Source organism: Phodopus roborovskii, unplaced genomic scaffold (assembly GCF_943737965.1).
Source record: "Phodopus roborovskii unplaced genomic scaffold, PHOROB, whole genome shotgun sequence".
NCBI classification, from domain to species: Eukaryota; Metazoa; Chordata; class Mammalia; order Rodentia; family Cricetidae; genus Phodopus; species Phodopus roborovskii.
In genome coordinates this window covers 8,179,921-8,200,633 of record NW_026126689.1, presented here as the reverse complement: position 1 = coordinate 8,200,633, position 20,713 = coordinate 8,179,921, and the positions used below count along the sequence as shown (strand labels likewise).

Below are 20,713 nucleotides of genomic sequence, written 5' to 3'. Positions count from 1 at the left end.
CTCATTTGAATATTGGTGTTGTAAAAGTGTTAGCTGTTTTGTGAGTTTAATTCCAGCACTGCAGTTAAGCCAAAGGTATGCAGAATGTGCTTTTCTATCCCCTAACTTTAACGATGCAGTGTCTTTCTCTGAAAACTTCATGGTATGGGAAATTAATAAGCATTGAGTGTATATGTGGTTGACCCCATAGCCATAGTCCACCTGATTATCGCTTCTCTTGGCTTTTAACTAGGGACTACAGAAGATGTTACAGGGAGAAAAATAATTTAATTCAGTGTTAGTGTCCATGTTTAACATGTGCAAGGCCCTGGGTTTGATCCCCAGTGCTACAAAGGAAAAAGGAAAAGAAAGAAAGAGAGGGAGAAAGGAAGGGAGGGAGGGAGGGAACCTTCTCCATTGGCATCTGTTTTTATCTGCAAGTCAATTTCTAAGTCCTAGAGATCTTCTACATCCCTTTGAAAATTTAATTTTGCTTATTTGGTGTATCCAAAGATTTCAAGACCAGAAATACCTATATTAGGAGTCAAACCAGAACTCTAAACGAAGTCATAATGAATATGACTTTGTTAGAACATGGGTAGTTAGCCTTGGATCTGGGTTTACTCCAAATTCACAGGTTAAATAATTTGTTTTGAGCACTGAATTCATGAAAATCTCCATAGTTTAAAGGGCCACTTCATACTCTAGTATGTTAGCTTCTGTCAGCTGTGTAAAATACCTCACAGCAATCACAAGAGGGGTCAGCAGGGTCCTTGAAAATTCCCTCTGGCCAACCTTTATAACTCAACTAGCTTTGGAGGTGAATGCTTTCTCCAGTGATAAATTAATGGCATCATATTTGGGTATAATGGTCACTACTTTTTTTTTTTTTTTCTACTGTACCACCATCTGATGTAATGCCCAACTACCTCTCAAGTATAAGAGAATGTCTATTCATGGCATCAATATCACAGAGTCCAATGAACTCTGATGCTTAGTTAATTTTGAGCTTGTATAAACAGGAAGGGGTTTTTGTATTTTTAAAGGGCTTAACCTGATCATAATACCTTACGAGAAAGTCATGAACCCCAAGTAATTACAGTAGACAATAACACCCTTCTCTGTCTTAACATTTGAATGAAGTAATGCAAATTAAGATGCTGAGCACATAGCAAACCAATCTGGATAAGATATGCAAAAGAAAAACCAGTATTGTCTGAAGTCCCTACATCCTCCCATAAGGTTGAGAGAATTTAAGTCACTTTGTTTATTTTTGCTTTGCAATCATTTGGATGAGAAAGCTGTAATCATTCGAGTGAGGGTATTATAATAAAATAAAGCTCAGCCTCACTAATGACTGGAAGGTGCCACATGGCAGGGAGGCTGTGCTGACCCACAGCTCTTGACTTTTACAGAGCTGATAAGTCATAGGCCTGGGACTTCATCCCTCCTCTCACGCCTTCTGTGATTGGTCTTTGTGAGTTCATTTGATCTATTTTAACAGTGCCCTTCAGGACTTCTAAAAGGAATTCAGGTTGAGAAAAGTATACATGCCATGCGTTCAGAACTAAGTGCTGATGGAGCCTGAAAAGGGTAGACGGGTTTTGGCTCTGACCAAACATCAGCACTGCAGGGGAAAGGAAACGGGGTTGAGGCCAGGCTTCAAGTAAGAGTGTATTCCAGAGTTCTGGAAGATTATAGGTTTATGGGTCAAATGGCTATCAGGTTGTACACTAAGCACCTTATCAGTCTCTAACACAACTGGCTTCTCTCTCTAAAATGAGGCATTTTTAATAATAATGAAAAGTGCGAAAACATCCCAGGCTAGAACCCAAATGAAACCAGGGAGGAATAAATACAGCAAGAGTCACTATCAGAAACAGATGTTGGCAGAATACATATAACAAAAATGTGCAAATTTTGCAAAACAGTAGTGTAAGGACAGATGAGGTAATTTGTGCTTGCAATTGCTACAAAGAAATATATATATATTTTATTATACTCATATAAGCACATGACAGATAGTCACTGGAAGAGCAAAAAGACTTAGATTATCTAATTTGAGAAAAGTAAAAATTGTTAACTCTCATTACCTTGTAGTAAGCTGACTAAGCAATTTGCATAAGAAGCAAGTTTAGTGAGACAAATGGCGAGTCCTGAGCATGCTCACGAGAGAAATGTCGGCTGGCTTTCAGTATAGCAGGAAGCTGTCAGTGACACTCACAAAGGGCTGGATTTTATGGCCCAGTTGTCATAAAGTGCAAAAAAGACTGGACCTTCATTCTTCCCAGGAGTTCAAACATTCTTCAGAAAGAGAAGGCGAGGGAGAAAGTTAACCCCTGGGTCCCCACACAGCCAAGGGAAGTAGCCCTGGCGGGAAGAAGCAGCCCCTGTAGAAGGGGAAAGTGTTCTCTAGAAGAAAAGATGCTCGGAGAAAGAGTGGAGGTCCTCCACACAGGGCCAGGGGAGGGAGGAAAGGGAGCTGAGAAACCAGCGTCCAAGGGATGAAGACAGAACACAACCAAAACTGAGAGACAGGGCGGGGCCCGGAGTCCTTTCCCCCACCCCATCACCACCACACAGAGATCCCAGGAACACCATTTTCATAATATAATCTGACTGTCACCTCTTCCTAAAAGCTAAAAACACGCAAGCTATATTGAAATGTCTAAGTCCGAGGGGTGCCGAGCTAATCGGAATGCCGAGGAAGGGTAGCATTGTGGGAGCACATCCTTTCTGAGGATGGAAGGCAGAGATGTGTGAGATGAGGAAGGTGTGCTGATTGGAGGGACACCCAGGAGAAGGGCACAGTTGACAGGGTCACTGGGGTTTAGAGTCTTTGTGCATGCTGATACAACAACTCTCCTAATTTTTGGCCGAATGGCCCGAACAGTTTTCTTCTCTTGCTAGGGTGAGAGGTAGCAGAAATGCCTGTCACCAGAGGAGAAGTGATTAGACTCCTCTGGATTACAAATTATCCTTTTAAAAATGAACAGGTTCTACTCTGTCTCGGGAAGGAATGCATATTGTTATCTGGCAGGGGGAAGCATCCGGTGTGGAAGTCCCCTAGAGCATTTACACATTGCCAATGCTGGTTTGCCGCTCAGGTGGTAAAGTGTTGCAGTGGCAACGTGGCTTGCGGTCATCAGCACAGGCATCACCCTGGCATGTGAATGCAGAAATCCACACATGTGGCTTGGGGGCCAGCACACAGGCGTCTACACACTTCTTCGAAAGTGTAGGTGACTTGTTTGCTTTTCCCTCATGTGTTACATCACTGATTGTCTCTAGCTCACAGGCAAACATATACAAAGCTGAAGGGGACTTTGAAGGCAGTCAGCATAGCATGATCCTCGGAGAAACCAAGAAGGAAGACGAACACTTCCTTAAGGGTTGTCGGCCCCATGGAGGGCTCGTCTCTCCTCAGACCATGATACTTATTCTGGCCTGGCCTGCCTTCAAAACTCAAGTAGCTAGCCATTACTTACAATGACAGAAATCATCCTCTGCCAATTGGGCTGTCAGACCTGAAGAAAATATCTAGTCCTGGGAAATCTGTAAAATAACAGGTTTTTACTAATTAATGTTGGAAGCCCATATGAGTAGGACATAGGGGCTATATTTACAGTACTTACAGATGAGTATATTCTGATTCTATTGAATACTAATAGCCTCTCTGTACTTTATTTCCTTCTTTTAATATCTGCAAGCATTTTTTTTGGGGGGGGTAGGCTTTGACTTAGAAGCTTTACCTTTATTACCTAGTCTAATTAATGTTCACTAAGCCTATCAGATAGATATGTGCATAATTATTATCCTCCCAGTTTCCAAAATGGCTCCTTAACATCAAGCATTCAAGGTCACATAGCTAATTTGGAATAAAACCAGGGTATATATCCAGGCTAGGAGAGGCTTACTAGAGAGCCTGGCTCCCCAGCAAGGCAATGATCTTTCTCCTTTATCTGGCTGCAAGGAGTATCATTAGATGATGACACCTGGTCCTAAATAGATGTTTTCATGATTGGTTCAAGAAGTTAAAGCCTTAGTAGCTTCTACATACCAAGTTTTGCCTTTCCAATGTAAAATGGGACATGATGATGAACTCTTCCTAAGTATTAGATGCAGTGATACTGGCTGGCCAGTGGATGTTTTAGGATACCAAGGAAAACCATCCTAAATATATAACACTCAAATGTACCCACAGCACTTGCAGGAGCATTGTGGAAAGTCATTCAAGAAGCATTTAGTTGACATTATGATTTTGTTTCAGGCCTGGACAGATAAATCTATCACTAACCAAAACAGTTCAAGCCTAAATAGTTACAACATAAACTGATTTAAAAACAAACAAACAATGCTCCCAAGGCTGTCTGTGGTGGTACATACATAAGATTCCAGCACTTAGGAGGTAGAAGCTGGAGTAAAGGTCTTCCACAGCTACATAGCAAGTCACAGGATAGCCTGGGCTACATGGAACTCTCTATCCAAACTAAGCAAATGCTTCCAAAGTACTAGAGCATGCTGGTTAAAGTTACATATCTATGAATGGCCTATTAGGACTGTCTGAAGTAGTGTTGTGCATTCTAATATGTTACAACTGATTCTTGTTAGGTTCTAAACCTGGGACCCATGGCTGAGATCTCTATTTAATATATCAAAGAAGCCTCTGGCCTCCAGGTCCCCCCCACACACACACATCCCTCATTCCCTACCTGTTACAGGGCCCTCCTGGCTGGCAAACTCTACCCCCTATCCCGAACTTTCTGGCCCAGAGGCCTGGGCTGTTCTTCCATCCATCATCCAACCATATTGGGTTACCAGCTCTTTTTGTAGCTTTGGGCTCCCTGGTTGCTGCACCTGGATCCCCTCTCCCCATCCTCACATGGCACAGCTCAGTCTAGTCACGTCCACTCTGGGCTCCCACAGAGGTCCCTGCCTCTGAGTGTACACTCCCACATATCTATAATAAACTGTCTGCGCCATACCTAGGACCAGTCATGTCCTTTCTTTTATTTCTCTTTTTTTTCCCACTTAATTATCATAATGATTCAGGGAACCTAGCCACTTCAAGAGGGATGAGTAAACCAGCTTTAGGTAGAGCGCACCAGAGTTTTCTTAGAGTATTAGGATTTCAATTACAAGGGAGGATGGAAATGCAATGACATTTACCCTCACTGAGGAGTACATGACTACAGCTGCCACTGTGTCAACCCTAGCGCCATGGCTATACTGGACATCAACGTGTCAAGTTACATGTTTTCATGTGAGAGCCATAAACACATCAAAAGCTTTAATAAACCCAAGGCTCAGAGCACCCACACTTTCTTTAGAAAAGCCAGGCTCACTTTTCTATGGGGGGGGTAGTGGGCTCTATGATAACTATTTGTTCTATGGGTAGTGGGCTCTATGATAACTATTTGTTCTATGGGGGCAGTGGGCTCTATGATAACTATTTGTTCTATGGGGGGTAGTGGGCTCTATGATAACTATTTGTTCTATGGGGGGTAGTGGGCTCTATGATAACTATTTGTTCTATGGGGGCAGTGGGCTCTATGATAACTATTTGTTCTATGGGGGCAGTGGGCTCTATGATAACTATTTGTTCTATGGGGGCAGTGGGCTCTATGATAACTATTTGTTCTATGGGGGGTAGTGGGCTCTATGATAACTATTTGTTCTATGGGGGGGTAGTGGGCTCTATGATAACTATTTGTTCTATGGGGGGGTAGTGGGCTCTATGATAACTATTTGTTCTATGGGGGTAGTGGGCTCTATGATAACTATTTGTTCTATGGGGGGGTAGTGGGCTCTATGATAACTATTTGTTCTATGGGGGGGGTAGTGGGCTCTATGATAACTATTTGTTCTATGGGGGGGAGTGGGCCTATGATAACTATTTGTTCTATGGGGGTAGTGGGCTCTATGATAACTATTTGTTCTAGGGGGTAGTGGGATCTATGATAACTATTTGTGCTATGGGGGGTAGTGGGCTCTATGATAACTATTTGTTCTATGGGGGGGTAGTGGGCTCTATGATAACTATTTGTTCTATGGGGGGGTAGTGGGCTCTATGATAACTATTTGTTCTATGGGGGTAGTGGGCTCTATGATAACTATTTGTTCTATGGGGGGGTAGTGGGCTCTATGATAACTATTTGTTCTATGGGGGGGTAGTGGGCTCTATGATAACTATTTGTTCTATGGGGGGGTAGTGGGCTCTATGATAACTATTTGTTCTATGGGGGTAGTGGGCTCTATGATAACTATTTGTGCTATGGGGGGTAGTGGGCTCTATGATAACTATTTGTTCTATGGGGGGTAGTGGGCTCTATGATAACTATTTGTTCTATGGGGGCAGTGGGCTCTATGATAACTATTTGTTCTATGGGGGCAGTGGGCTCTATGATAACTATTTGTTCTATGGGGGTAGTGGGCTCTATGATAACTATTTGTTCTATGGGGATAGTGGGCTCTATGATAACTATTTGTTCTATGGGGGGTAGTGGGCTCTATGATAACCATTTGTTCTATGGGGGTAGTGGGCTCTATGATAACTATTTGTTCTAGGGGGTAGTGGGCTCTATGATAACTATTTGTTCTATGGGGGGTAGTGGGCTCTATGATAACCATTTGTTCTGGACACATCACTTCATTTGATGGCCTTTGATCCTATCCTTCCGTGTAAACACAATCCAGGAGGTCAGCTCTACCCTTCCAAACTCTCCATCTTCCTGCCTCTTTCTTACTTTTAGTAGTTTCAAAACATTCCTTTAACTATCCTCTGCGCCAGAAGGGGTGATCCATAGCACAGTTGTGAGTCAATCTTAGGAGAAAGAACTGGCTGTCCCTCCCACAGCACACTCAACAATCAGCCCTTCACAGATAGTTAGATAATTATCTCCAACAAAGCACTGCAAAGAAACCAAAAGGTTCAAAAGGATCGTACGGTTACCGTTAAGAGGAGGGGGGGGGGGAGCGTAGTAGGGTCAGAACACATACAAAATAACATTAACCAGATTTTGGGAACCCTAGAGGGGAGATGTTTTGTTCCCATGCTTTATTTTTAATCAGAAGCAGATAATCTATTTTCCAGGGATTTGGGGGGGGGGTGGAGGGCAATAGGGGTGGGTGCGCTATAGTTTCCATTTCGTCCTTTTCACACAGCCTTTGGAGGATGCCCGTGGAAACCACTGCAAAAGGCCATCTTCTCAGTACATTAGTAACTGAATCTCTTTGGAAAAGGACCAGGGCTGACCTATCTTCTACCACAGGGGACAGCATTAATGAGGCTGCAGTAGGATTCAAAGATGTGCCCTGGAAGTTTCTGTTTGCCAACACCACCGAGGGCAGCAAATTTAACAGTGAGGCTTGAATAGAGGAATTCGGTTCTGTGCCAGGGCATTGCAGAGAACAGGGCAATGTCTTTATTCATTGGGCTTAGAGTCAATTAAATGCAACACCGCTCAAGAGGAAATGTTTTTTAAAGGAATACATTTTTAAAAGCCAGCGAAAGAATAAGGAGAAAGCCCAAGCATTTAAGCTGTGAGGGAAATTTATTTTTGCTTGTCCTTAGGCTCCTGAGGTGGCTCCAACACACAGGAATTAATAAGTACAGAGGGGAGTGCAGAATAAAAGACAAAGAAGGTGGTCTTCCAGAGGAACAGTGGAAGGTGATGGAAGCTATGGCTGAATGAAGCCCGGGGAATTGGGATCCAGAGGGTGTCTGTAAGCAAAGGAATAGAAATTACTTGTGAAAGCAACAGAAATGAAACTGGGATCAGCCCTAAATGCAAGCTCTACAAAGTTTGATTCTAATTAGAAAACCAATGGGGGATTAAAGGGTAAGAAGCTGGGTATGGGGGAAAATATCCTCTAGCAACTCAGTATCAGCTAGACCAAAGTCACTGTAGCTCGCATATGGTGGAGGCCAATGTGGTAAGCTGTCCCTAGCAGGCAATTCAAGGCTGCAGATGTTTCCATCTGTATCTCCACTTGCCATGTTTTACTAATAAGCAACTTACAGGAAAGGGGAACGCATCTCCCGTCCTCAGTTTATTCCACTCGTCTAGTCATGAGGATGTCTCCTTTATCCTGCCAGTTCCTGAAGGAAAAGCTCCATGTCAACAATTCTGAGGGCCACCGGCAGGAAATGGGGCTCCTCTTTCTCTAATTATGAGGTATGGGGATGGGAAAACGGAAATTTTTCAATGCCAAGGTATGTGAAAAGGAGCACTTCTTCATCTTTAAAGACCAGGTTCCACCGGATACCAACTTTAATGCCTTAATTTTAGAAACAGAATTGTGGCAAGGAAAGCTCGGGAGAGAGGATGTGCCTCCAGCATGCCATCCAGAGAGTTGACCCAGAGTTAGTCTTAGATCCTGATTGCTCAGTCTGCATCCTTGTTCCAACCCTCATTAACTATGCCTGGGATCTCGGACAAGATACTCAGTAGGTTTTTGTCTTAGATGCCTCGTCTGTGAAACAGAAATAGTAGGATGAGTAAAGTATTCTAGAAATAGATGATTCAAAGGTTTGGTGAAGTATCTCAGTGGTTAGAAAAGGATAATGCATTTTTCATCCATTGGATGGAGAAAGCAGTAGTATAATAGTCACTAATAAGTGAAAATAGAAAAATTGAAAAGAAATGAAAAGGCCAGCCATACCCATGAACACAGACGTCAGATAAATTATTAGCAAATGGAGAACTAAGCACCATGTAAAGGAGATGAATGTGATAATCGGTTTCAGTTCTTTTCATGAATATGATACTGGTTTCCATGGGAGGGGGTGGTGGAAACAATCACTGAGATGGATGAGGTTAACAGGTGAAGGAGAAAAAAAAAAAGATGAAAAAGAAGATAACGAATGAAATTTTCATTGTGTGTTAAATTTGAAAATGAAAGACAAGATTTAAAATAGCTACAGTCAGTTGCCACCACCCACACTGAGGTCATGGAGCATTCAAGTGCCAACTTAGTGGAAGGTATAGGTGACATTCATCTTCGCACCACAAGATTCGCGATGAACACCTACCTATTCAGTTCTGCGTCAGTGTGAATAGGAACAGAAAATTACAAACAAAAGCACAATGATGGGAGTGAGTAGAGTGAGATTCCCAGTATTTGTTGATGATGCTGCCTATATGGGAGTATTTCCCTGCAGAAAGGCCCTTCATGTAAAGAGTGTGAAGTTAAAGGATAACAGGACTCTTGATATGAACACACACTTTTAAAAGTCAACTGCACTGCAGTATGCCAGCAGAAAACAAAACAAACAAACAAACAAACAAACAAAACAAAAACAGAAACTGCAACTTTAAAACCACAGCACGTGAAGTGTCACTAATGATATAAAGTACCTAGAAATAGAAGATGATGAGACTATAAAATACTACTGATACCCAAACATATGTAAAGAGATACAACTAGAAACTGAAGGCCTTTTGACATAAAGACATTATTCTTCTCCGTGCTCACTTAAAAACTCACATGACATTCATGGGAAAAAAAAAAAAAAAAAAACCTGAAGATCTTTTCTCTGTGTGACTTATGTGCAGGTTACTGTGAAAGCAAGAAGATGCTAGATCTCCTGGAGCTGAAGTTGCTTTCAGTGTGGCCCAGGTGACGTGGGGGCCAGAATCCCAGCTCAGGTCCTTGGGAACAGCAGCCCTCACTCTTAACTACTGAGCCAAGCCATCTCTCCAGACTGTCCATGAAATTTTAATGCAGAGTATGACAAACTGCTTTTAAATCTTCTATAAGTAAAAAGGCTACTGTGACTAAGTCGCTCTGAACGAGTCTGTTTACCCTCTCTCAGATTTTAGGACCTATAACATTGTCAGGACAATTGAGACCGTCATGTGGCTTTGGCATAAGGACAGTTGTGCTGGCGTCAGTGGGACAGTTCAGCAGTTAGGAGTGCAGAGGACCACGTTCACTTCCCAGCACCCTCCTGGCAACTCACGAGCGTCTGTAACTCCAGTTCCACAGGATCAGATGCCCTCTCCTGACCTCTGGTAGGCACTGGGCTCCCATGGAATGTGTATAAATACATGAAGGCAAAATACTCATGTATATAATATAAATAAGCCTTTTAAAAAGTAACAGACATATTGGTCAATAAAACAAATGAGAAAATCCATTACAATATTGACATTTATTTCTTGTGAGTTACCAACAGTTATCTAATTAGACTTGGGATCTATTAAATGGGAAGAAATCCATGCCTGGTACCGTAAACCTAGCTAATTACCTGTGGCTGGTGAGATCATGGACCCTAGAGGAGAACATAGAACTGCTGTGTTCCCAAACCAGTGTAATTTCTGAATGCATTCTTAATACTTTTATTTATACCCACAGTTGAGTTTAGTTCTCACTCTTCACATAAAAAACAAAACAAAGAACAAAAAAAACTTTTTTTTTTTTTTTTTTTTTTGCAACACATGGAGAACATTGCAAAAAATCAACAACTGGTCAAAATGGATAGACCATGGAGTGCTCAAGCTCATTTGATCTATCTACAACACAACACCTAAGTCTAAGGGAACACTGAAGAAAGGACAGAAAGATTCTAAGAACCAGATGACCAGGCCCTTTGAGATGCAATGTCCTCTGCACCCATTAAATCTCAATGATACAGTCACCTAAACAAGACCAGCACAATGACCACACACTGATGAGCTGACATGGATGTGGGGAGCTCTCACAAAGCCTTACTGCTAGTTGAAGACCTGTAGGCAATCGGTAGATGCTGAGAGAGAATCAGTCTTCTCCAAGGCTGAGCCACCTGATATGATAGGTAATCTCACCCTAAGCAGTCAGCTCTAAACACATAGAAGTAAATAGACTCAGCAGGTTGTACTCATAGTATAGTGTGTGTGTGTGTGTGTGTGTGTGTGTGTGTGTATGTGTGTGTGTATATATATATATATATACACACACAATGTGCCTAGTTACACACACAGTACACACATATATAACAATTTAAAACAAGATTATGAATTTGAGAGGAAGTGGTAGGGAACAGGGAGGATTTGGGGGAGAGGGAGAGATGAAAATGATATAAATATGGTACACATGCATGAAATACCAAAAATACATGAAAGAAAAGATTCATGGTAGTAATAATTTCTCTGTAACCAGTTGAAAATGACTCCATAATTTCCAAGCCCTTTGATTATGATGTATGCAGCTTTTTGTTCATATAATTTTATGTCATCAAGTCAACCCTATGTTTGTGTTGGTTGGTTTATATTTTTTCCTCTGAATTTTTCATTGTTTGTAATTTTATACTTTGTGTGTTTGCAATTTTGCTATGTAAACCAGGCATTCTATATCTAATAAGAATTATTCTACTTTTAAAAAGCAGGTCACAAAATGTAAATTAAAATAAAAAAAGGACAAGATAAGAAGACAGAACAGGCTTTATAAACCAGTGAAAGAAGTAGGTAATAAATGAAATAGGCGTTCTCACATATGGATACCCTCCCCCCAATGGTTGTGGATGCTCTGGTAGAGGGACACGCATTACTGACAGCACTAAGTGGACCCCTTGGACTTTAATATGAGTACATGAACGTGTGAGAGGAAGGTGGTGGTGGTACTGTTGGAGTTGGAGAAGAGTTGGATGGGTTTGATCAAAACACATTATATGCTTATATGAATTCTCAAGCAATAAAAGACAAAGCAAAATGCACCCTAACTTTGTACTATACAATTCTTTAAAACATCCAAAAGACATCAATGACAGGAAAATACTAATAGTTTGAAATATTTTAAAATAGTGAACATCTGTCTGTTGGATGAAACTCAAAGGAACTTTAAAATGTAACCCACAAGCTGAAGGAAATTTATAACAGGGAGAAGTAAAATATGTATCCATAACAATCAAAACTATGTTTATGGAATCATCTGTCTCAAAAAAGAAGAAGAAGGAGAAGAAGAAGAAAAAGGAGAAGAAGAGAGGAAGGAAGGAAGGAAGGAAGGAAGGAAGGAAGGAAGGAAGGAAGGAGAAAGAAGAAGAAACAGGCAATCCAAAGGGAGAGCAGTTAGGCCAACGACAAAATGAAACATTTCATAGATTAAAATCACAGTGGCTTATACATACATGAAAAGATGCTCTACCAACGTGTAAATACTGAACAAAAAATACGTTTTATCACAAGATACAAGGTCACACCTCCATGAGACTGGCAACTACTCTTTAATGCATTAACTTTAAGCATCAGCTGGGTGGGTTAGTGGAAGTCAGAGGCCGAGAGCACACGTGTGGACAACCACTTACTCCATTTACTTGAAAGGCTGAAGGTGTGTACAACCCACCACCGAACTAAGACATCGCCATCAAGAGTCTTAAACAGTAAAGGAATTCTCACACAAGGACACCAGAAGGAGCTGTGGAAAAGAACATCCATAGTGGTAGTATTTTCCAAAACCTAAACTCTGTAATCTGTATAAGCATTTATCGATGGCAGATTACACTTACAAAATTACTACGTATCCATACAGTAGAACGTTATACGATGTGATGAATGAACAAGATAAGCATGACACCCATCAAAGACGAATCACAAAAGTGCATACAGTATGGTTCAACTTATGAAGCCCCTGACTGGGAAATTATAGGGCCCTAGGGGTAATCTATTGTTGCTGCCTTGCTAAGTGGCCATGCCTTCTGTAAATTTATGCTTGTACTCACAGACTGGGCTGCTCTCAACTTTGGTGAGAGAAGCTTCTTTTTGCAATTGGTAGTGTTCTGTAGAGTCAAGGTGCTGAGTATGAGCGACCATGCATGTTCAGCTGAGGCTGGGCCATCTGCATCAACTTTCTCCCTTGTATCTAAGCCTCAGGGCGATATTTTGGAAGAGGGGGCAGAAAGACAGCCGGAGGATGAGAAGGAAAGCTTGGAAATGCAGTCTTCTGGAGACCACAGGGAGGCTGCACATAATAGCTCATAGCGGCTGTGTTTACCCACACAAGATCCAGCCAGTAAACATACTATCCTTGATAGGGGAGGGGGCTCCAGAAACCCCACCCTTAGACCTTTAGCAGAGGAGCTGTGGTCAGCTGGTGGCTTCTTCTGAGGGAGGGAGAGCATGGCTACGCCCGTTCCTCACTGGATGGCCACATACCTACGGCCAGCACTGATTAACTGCACTCAGGATTATTTATTCTATTAATAACAATATAAAGAAAGGACAGGAAGCTGTGAGGGGAACAGCGAAGAGCTCTAGGGAAAGCCAGAAGGATGTCATGGTGAGTGGGTACACTGAACATACACTGTATAAATATATGAAAGATCAAACAAAATATTATTTTTAAAAATGCAAAGGTCCACACCAAATCACAGAAAACTGTGGAGCCTGATTCATCTTGTGAAGATTTAAAGTGGGCAAAACTGTCTGTACACACATACATACCTGTGTACCATCACACATACATATGTGTGTACAATCACACATAGGTCCACATGTGGGGAATACATGTATGTAGTAAAACAAAATGAAATGATATGACTGAGGAGGAAAAGGCAGTTACCCTGAAAGGTAGGGGAGTTAATATAGTCAGAAAGGCAGACAACCTGACGCTCTCAGGTTACGTACATTTCATTTCTTTAAACCAGGAAATGGCTCGCAACGGTTGCTTTAGTTATTTGAAATAAGCAGCTAGATATTTTTATATATATTATTAACTACTTTAGTATGCAAATGGGTTTATACTCATGTTAGGAAAAACTATCAAGACTAAGAGCAGAGCCCTGGAATCCTAGTTGCTCAGGAGGCCAACACGGGAGGGCTGCAGTCCCATCCTACCTGGGCTACATAGACAGCTCAGGGCCAACCCGGCCAAGACAGGATGTAAAAACAGAGGGCAGGGAATGCAGCTTGAGGTGGGGTACTTGCCTAGCACACACAGAGCCCCTGTGTTCACTCACAGTGGCGCACACACAAAGAGAAGAAAGATGAGTTAAGGGCCAGTGAGATGGTTTAGTAGATAAAGACTCCTGACAGCCTGAGTTCAATCCCTGGAACCCACAGAGTAGGAAAGAACTGACTCCTGCAAGTTGTTCTCTGGCCTCTCCTTGTACCTTGCAGGATACAGATGTGCACACATGTGCACACTCGTGCACACCCACCCCTACCCCACCCACACATAAATGTAAAAGTGAAAACAAAAATCAAAACCCAGACAAATGAACTAACAAGGGATAGATTTTGATATCTCAAAGGGTTTTGTACCATATAACCATGTATGTAATTGTCAATACTATAACGTGAGGTCAGCTCCCAGCCTGACCCACAGATTTGGTGCTTGTGACCATGGTCGTTACATTTTCCAGACTGGTCACTTCCATTCTTGTCTGTGGCAACGGAAATGTGCCACAGGAGCTGTGCGTGCGTGTGTGTGTGTGTGTGTGTGTGTGCGCGCGTGTGTGTGTGTGTGTGTGTGTGTGTGTGTGTGTGTGTGTGTATGTGTGTATGTAACGAGCGGGCCAATCAGATGCTGCTGGGGAATCAAGTAGCTTATTGGTGTCTTTTAACAGTCTAGTGATGCGTTTTATGGTGTACCATTTTCTTCTTCTTCTCCTCCTCCTCCTCTTCTGCGAATTCTCTATTCAGGTCCTGGGCCCATTTTTTGATGAGTCCTTCCTTCCTTCCTTCCTTCCTTCCTTCCTTCCTTCCTCTCTTCTTTTCTTCCTTCCTTTCTTTTAAAAACTATTTGTTACTCTTTTCAGTTCTTTATATATTCTGGATATTAATCCTCTGTCAAATGTATGGCTGGCAAAGAGTCTCTCCCATTCTACACCAGGACAGACATTCATTGGAAAATGCCCCTCGGTATGCTCATACAGGTAGTGGCTCTAGGAACAGCATTCTGGGAGGCTTGGAAAGCCAACATGCGAAGAACAAAGGAGGACCCAAGAGCTTAGTTAGGGCTTGAGAAGCTGCTGGGGCTGGAGGAGGCGACTTCAGCTGCAACTGAGATGATGAAGTATGAGGCACTAAATGGGGGGAAGACTCGGAGGACAGGGCCATCAATCACGGCCAAGCTTATCTTCTGATGGAGCGGGACGCCAGCTTCCAGATGTTGCATTAAAACATAATGTTCCCCCTGGGAATCACATGGCAGGCTTCCCTGCAGCATAGGTTTCACTCAGCTAACTAATTATGAGAAAATGTGACATCGGTATTTCACTATTTCTACAGGGACAAATCGTTCCCAGCAGGAGGGAGAATTCGTAATTTTTTTTATTCAGTTTTCTTTTGTCATTAAAAAGAAATTACTTACACAGCAGTAAATAAACTCTTGCTAGATGGAAGGAATTTTTCTCCCCTCTCAATAGTTCTGTCAATTTACCTTAATGCTGACAATCATTCCTTTGTTTTCCTAGCAATCTAGTAAAGTTAAAAAAAAAAAAAAAAAGATGGTTTGGATATTGAGTCTAGGTTTAAATTAACTCCCCACTTAGTAGTTATGTGATATCAAGCCAGTTATTTAGGGACTCGATTCCCCAGCTACAAAGTTAGGATGATGCATGCCCTGTAGACTGTTACCTAACAAGGGAATGGGATGATGCAGTTAAAGTGTGTTTGCACAGTCCTGAGTAAGTGCTCAATACATTTTAACTTCTACTCTCAAAGACCTTAATACTGTTATGAACATAAAAATAATATATGTACCGTCTATACCTAGTGTTGGCAATCTTATATGACCACTCATCTAATACTGAACCCACTCTTTACTTGGGGACTAAAAATTATGTAATAGACATTTTGTTCTTCCTCAGTCTAATGTAAAAAATGAAGGTTTCCAGTGAAAAGTTAATGTTTGTAGGTAAAGTTAAAAGAATTCTCTCTGTTGGCCACTATAGTCTTAAACTTTTCTTGGTTTTCTGTTTGTTTGGTTGTCTTTGCTGGCCCCCAAATTATAATTCCTTCTCCTCCCCTCCTGAGTAGCTGGGGTTGGGTACATGTTCCAGCACGTCCAACCTCTATGCTTTGGGGAGCGAAGGTCAACCAAGCCTACATTTTGTCTCACACTGCCTGGATGGCGAAATGTAAGGACATGGTGTTTGGGTGCCTATAACAAGCTGAAAGGTCATTTCTGCAGAAGGTACACAGAATGGGTATGAAGAGCCCCAGTGCACAGACAAGCAGAATGAAAGAGTGAGGTGGACACACCCAAGTGCTCTCTGAAGGGAACCTGTACGGACGGAAAATGGACCACAGAGCTATGGGACTTCCTATGTTGGTTTCTGCAAGAATGAATTCTGTTTCAGAAATAGCAGATGGGAGCAGCTGTTACTGGGGGAAATGGGATGGTTGGTGGAAAAGGAACAAAAGGGAACACTGAAGGGCACAGACTTTTATATTCTGGTTTCATAAGACATGCCTCAATTCTTCTAGAATAAATTGGAAAAAACTTGATTCACCTCTCTTACAGATGCATTCCAATGTCATTCCAGCAGACAAATGTTACACAAGAGTGGTTGTGTAAAATTGAAGATGTTCTAGGATGGCCACATTAAGTATTAATTCAAAAAAATACATAAAGGTAAGGAAACAGTGCATGCTAGATAGAAAATCATAACAATAAAAAAACATGTAAAAAGTATTTCCCTAAGGATGCAGATTAGTAGATGATGAGCAATTAGACGGCATAGGTAAATCAGCACGCATGTTTAAATTATTTTTAGAAGTTGCAGGAGACAAAGAGGTATAAATATATAATGCACAATACTCATCTAATTTGCATAGCAGTTCCTTAATGAATCACATTTAATAGTTGTTAAAATACTCTTACTTCTAAGAGCAAGTTGTTTGAGCAGGGATTACCTTTCATATCTTTGCGAGGGCCTAACATATGTGTAGGGATCTCTCCTAACCCCTTAAGAAGTCTTAGTGGATTGCAGAACTTTACTTTAGAATCCCTGCCCCTTGAATAGAGGTTTTACTCTTATGGATAAGAAGACAAAATCAGCCAAAGGTTATTAAGGGTAAAACAATTCAAAACAAAGGCAAACACACATTTCTAGTTTATCATTTGGATGTGGAAACTGAAGGACTTATAAATATACAATCAAAATCCTATTCATACCAGCAACAATCAGCGAAATAGCATGCAATAACAGTTTACCATTAGGTGGTTGATTACCTAATTCTGACTTAATGGGCCTTGAACATAATTTTCCCTACAATTTTTTAGAGACCATGACACAGCTTTGTTCCAATATTAGGATAGACTCCATAATGTAGCAGTAGGAGGGACCCTCCTCTCCATTTCCTTAATTCATTCACTTAATAAGTACATTTTTAAGTTTGCTTGTTGTTGGACACTATATCAAAGAAATTCAGTCTGAAGGGCCAATTAGGGAAAGCTTCATATTTGTGTGTTAGGCTTAGAAAAAGATATGTCACAATAAGTGGACCAGAAAGCCTTCCTCACAGAAGATGATAAAAGGTGAGCAGAAACCATCTACATTCTACATATAAAAAGAAGTCATTTCCTTCTAGGAAATAGCAAGAATGAAAGCAGGAGATGCAAAAAAAAAAAAAAAAAAAGATAAAAGTTAACAAGGGGGGATCCAGAAACCAGATACATAATCATATAATCATATGCCTGGAATTCAGGTTATTGACAGGGGTATGGGAAAAGGTGGGGGAAATAACAATAAGCAATAGAGGAAGATGAAGATTCCATCTTTAGTCCTTTTAGACCTTGTTTTCAAATACAATATCAAAAATCCAACCACAATTTTGGATCTGTTGCAAAGTGTTCATCCTATATGTGAAAGGTGCTGTATACACTCAGTCAACTGGAAAGCAGTAATCTACAGGTGTGGGTTATGTTTATGGGACAATCTCAAAAGTCTAAGAAAGAGGGACATCAGCAAGCCCTCAGCTAATCCTGAATACCGATTATTTGTGAAGTATATAGCCACCTGACAAACAATTTGAGTGACTGCTGGAATAAGTAAACAATGGTTAGAAATGACATAATTAGATGTCTTGTCCTTTCAATGAAGCACCTTTCTCTTAAAATAAGTAGAATTCATCCCAACTGAGTAACGGTTCGTTCACTTGCCAAGCAGCTCCGTCTCAGACCTAAAGCACTCTGCCAATGGCTGTATACAGAGATGCGACCTCACCATCCAGAAGGGATTTGGCAGGTATCTCCTACAACACCTCCTCATTTTAGAGGTGAAAATCAGACTCACAGAAAATACATGCTTACCTAGAAAATGGTACAATGTTTGTGATGTCTGGACAGAGACCAGACCGAAGACATTAATGTCATAGTGCTTGTCAACTAAAATGGTTACAAGGGATTAGAAAATAACATCAGATATCAAACTCAGCTTCTGTGGAGAGTGTTTTTAAAAGGGTTTCACAACTTACACTAAAAAACAAAACTACAGGGTCAACATCCTAGAGAGACTTCCTTAATAATTTTCTGCTCTTGACAGTGAGGACAAATTTTTGAGTGCATAATTCAGTATAAAAATGACATGTTCTTACCATGATCTTCTGAAGAGACTGGTGACCTAAAAAAGATAATATAAACATGATAAATATATGACAAATGATAGTAGTAAGTATACATAATTTTATAGAAATTATATAGGTGGGGCTGGAGAGATGGTTCAGTGGTTAAAAGCACTTGTTATTCCTACAAAGCACCTAGGCTTGGGTCCCACCCTCCATGTGGTGACTCATAGCCATCCTTAAACCTAGTTCCAGGTGATCTGAAACCTTGTGGCCTCCATGAGTACCAAGCACATACATGGTGCACATACATACACGCAAGTGAAACATTCAAACACATAAAATAAAAAATAATAAGTAAGTCTTAAGAAAAAGTTAGTTAAGGAGAAACTCAGAATAGTAGGCAATGTGATAAAAGTACTTGTTAAAAGACATTCTATATTATCTGGATTGGTTGATTATTATGTCATTATATTATATAATGTCATCAGCTTAGGTATGGTGTCACAGGGCTGAAACAAATTTAATTAAGTCTGAATCTATCTTTAAAAAATGAGAAATTTGTTGAAATATGTTATCAAATGAAACCTAATGTCCAAGGCCAAACACCTAGAACAAATCCAGGAACACAAATGTATGCTAGATTTTATGCACAAAAAAAAAAAAAAAAAAAAAACAAAAGATGAAACAGAAATAAAAGAAAATGAATGCACTACCATCATTAGCTTTTGTTTCCATTCTTCACAGAATTTAATGTGTGTATTTAATGTGTGGCTTAATATTGCCAAATCTCTGAGAATCAGAATGAGACAAAACAATACACAACACAAAACCCTGGGGCTTCACAAACTTAATAAACCAATAACTTTTACATATCGCCTATAAATTTAGCTCTATTTTCCCCTCAGTCAACACCTGTGTGAGATATGTTGACAATGACCACCTTGAACATGAAGTATTGACTGATGAGAAACACATGATGTAGTAGAATTCTTAGAAGCTAGAAGGTAAGAGGAAGAAATCCCATGCTTCCTGTAGATACACTCTATCCTTTTCTCTTACTAGCTGGTCCATCACAGCCATTAGTGTGGTAACTCATGATAAGTGAAGATGTAAGCACATGTAGTTAGGTAAGCTATCATTGCTATTCATAAGACATGAGTGAGAAACTTTAAAGGGAGTACACATTCAAAGATGTAATAGTTGTTAAAGCAATGTTAAACAACTTGAGGATGCAACTGCTTCCCTTGATCTACTGATGAACAATTTAAGTTTTTATGTTGTGAGTATACAGCAATGGTTGCGTGCATGGTAGTGATGGAAAGAAAATGTAAACATCCATTAGTGAAAAGTGCTAACCCATTTCATGAGCCTTTTCAAGTAGAATTTTGCATGTGAAAGAGTCCCAAGACTTGATGGGGGGGGGCATGTGTTTACGAGGCAAATAAACTAGATGAATGATGAACAGAAATTGACAAATCACTAACCCAAGAAGCAGCCTCCCCTGTTGAAACTGATTTATGTGCCTCTTAAAGTTCCCAGATTTTGTGCAACACGCTGGTCTTTGTAGGTAATTACCTCCTGGCAATGTAGAAGCACATCATAGTTAGAAAAAGCAGGACCTGGCTTCGCATTTGTTGAGTTGAATGGATTTCAGTACCACCAGCCTGGTATTCAGAACCAGATATATTTTAAAGATCTTCAAACACGATCCTACTACCATCAAACAACCTTAAGAACTGTCTGCTTCTGAGCCATCAAGGATAAAGGGAGCTTTGGAATGAGCATCCTTAAAGCCAAAAGATGCTTAAGACATCCAGCAATAGGGATACCCAAATCTGCTTTACCAGGGGAAAAAAATAAGTGAGAAGTGCATTGAATAGAAAGAAGGTAAATGGAATTAAAGGGTGATTCTAATGAACACAGATTGGAAACAACACGCGCTAATGAAGTTTCCTGGGGCATGAGAAGTGAGTCAGCAACAAATGAACATCTTCACTTCTGACGTTTTATGAAAAGTAAGCAAACACTATTTATAATTAATTTCTGATAGAGAATGAGAACAAAGAGAAACCCATGCCCACGGCCTCCCGAGTGTCTCAGGTAGGAGCTCTGAGAACACAGTCTTTTCTGCCTCTCTGCAAAACATTTAATACTAAATCTGAAAAAGTCCAGATGGCTCCATTAAAGTCCCATGGGGGTGCATTCTAAAGTATGACCAGGCAGCGAAGACGAACTATCCATTTCAG

The 20,713-nt window shown here is 40.8% G+C and overlaps 1 protein-coding gene across 1 annotated transcript in view; it reads right to left on the bottom strand.

Moving 5' to 3' along the window:
• Positions 1 to 20,713, bottom strand: part of Dgki (diacylglycerol kinase iota) — a 421,628-nt gene that overhangs the window by 25,769 nt on the left and 375,146 nt on the right. Inside the window, exon 29 of the mRNA XM_051174678.1 lies at positions 18,498 to 18,523. Coding sequence (XP_051030635.1) covers positions 18,498 to 18,523 — 26 coding nt within the window. The remainder of the gene's footprint in view (positions 1 to 18,497; positions 18,524 to 20,713) is intronic.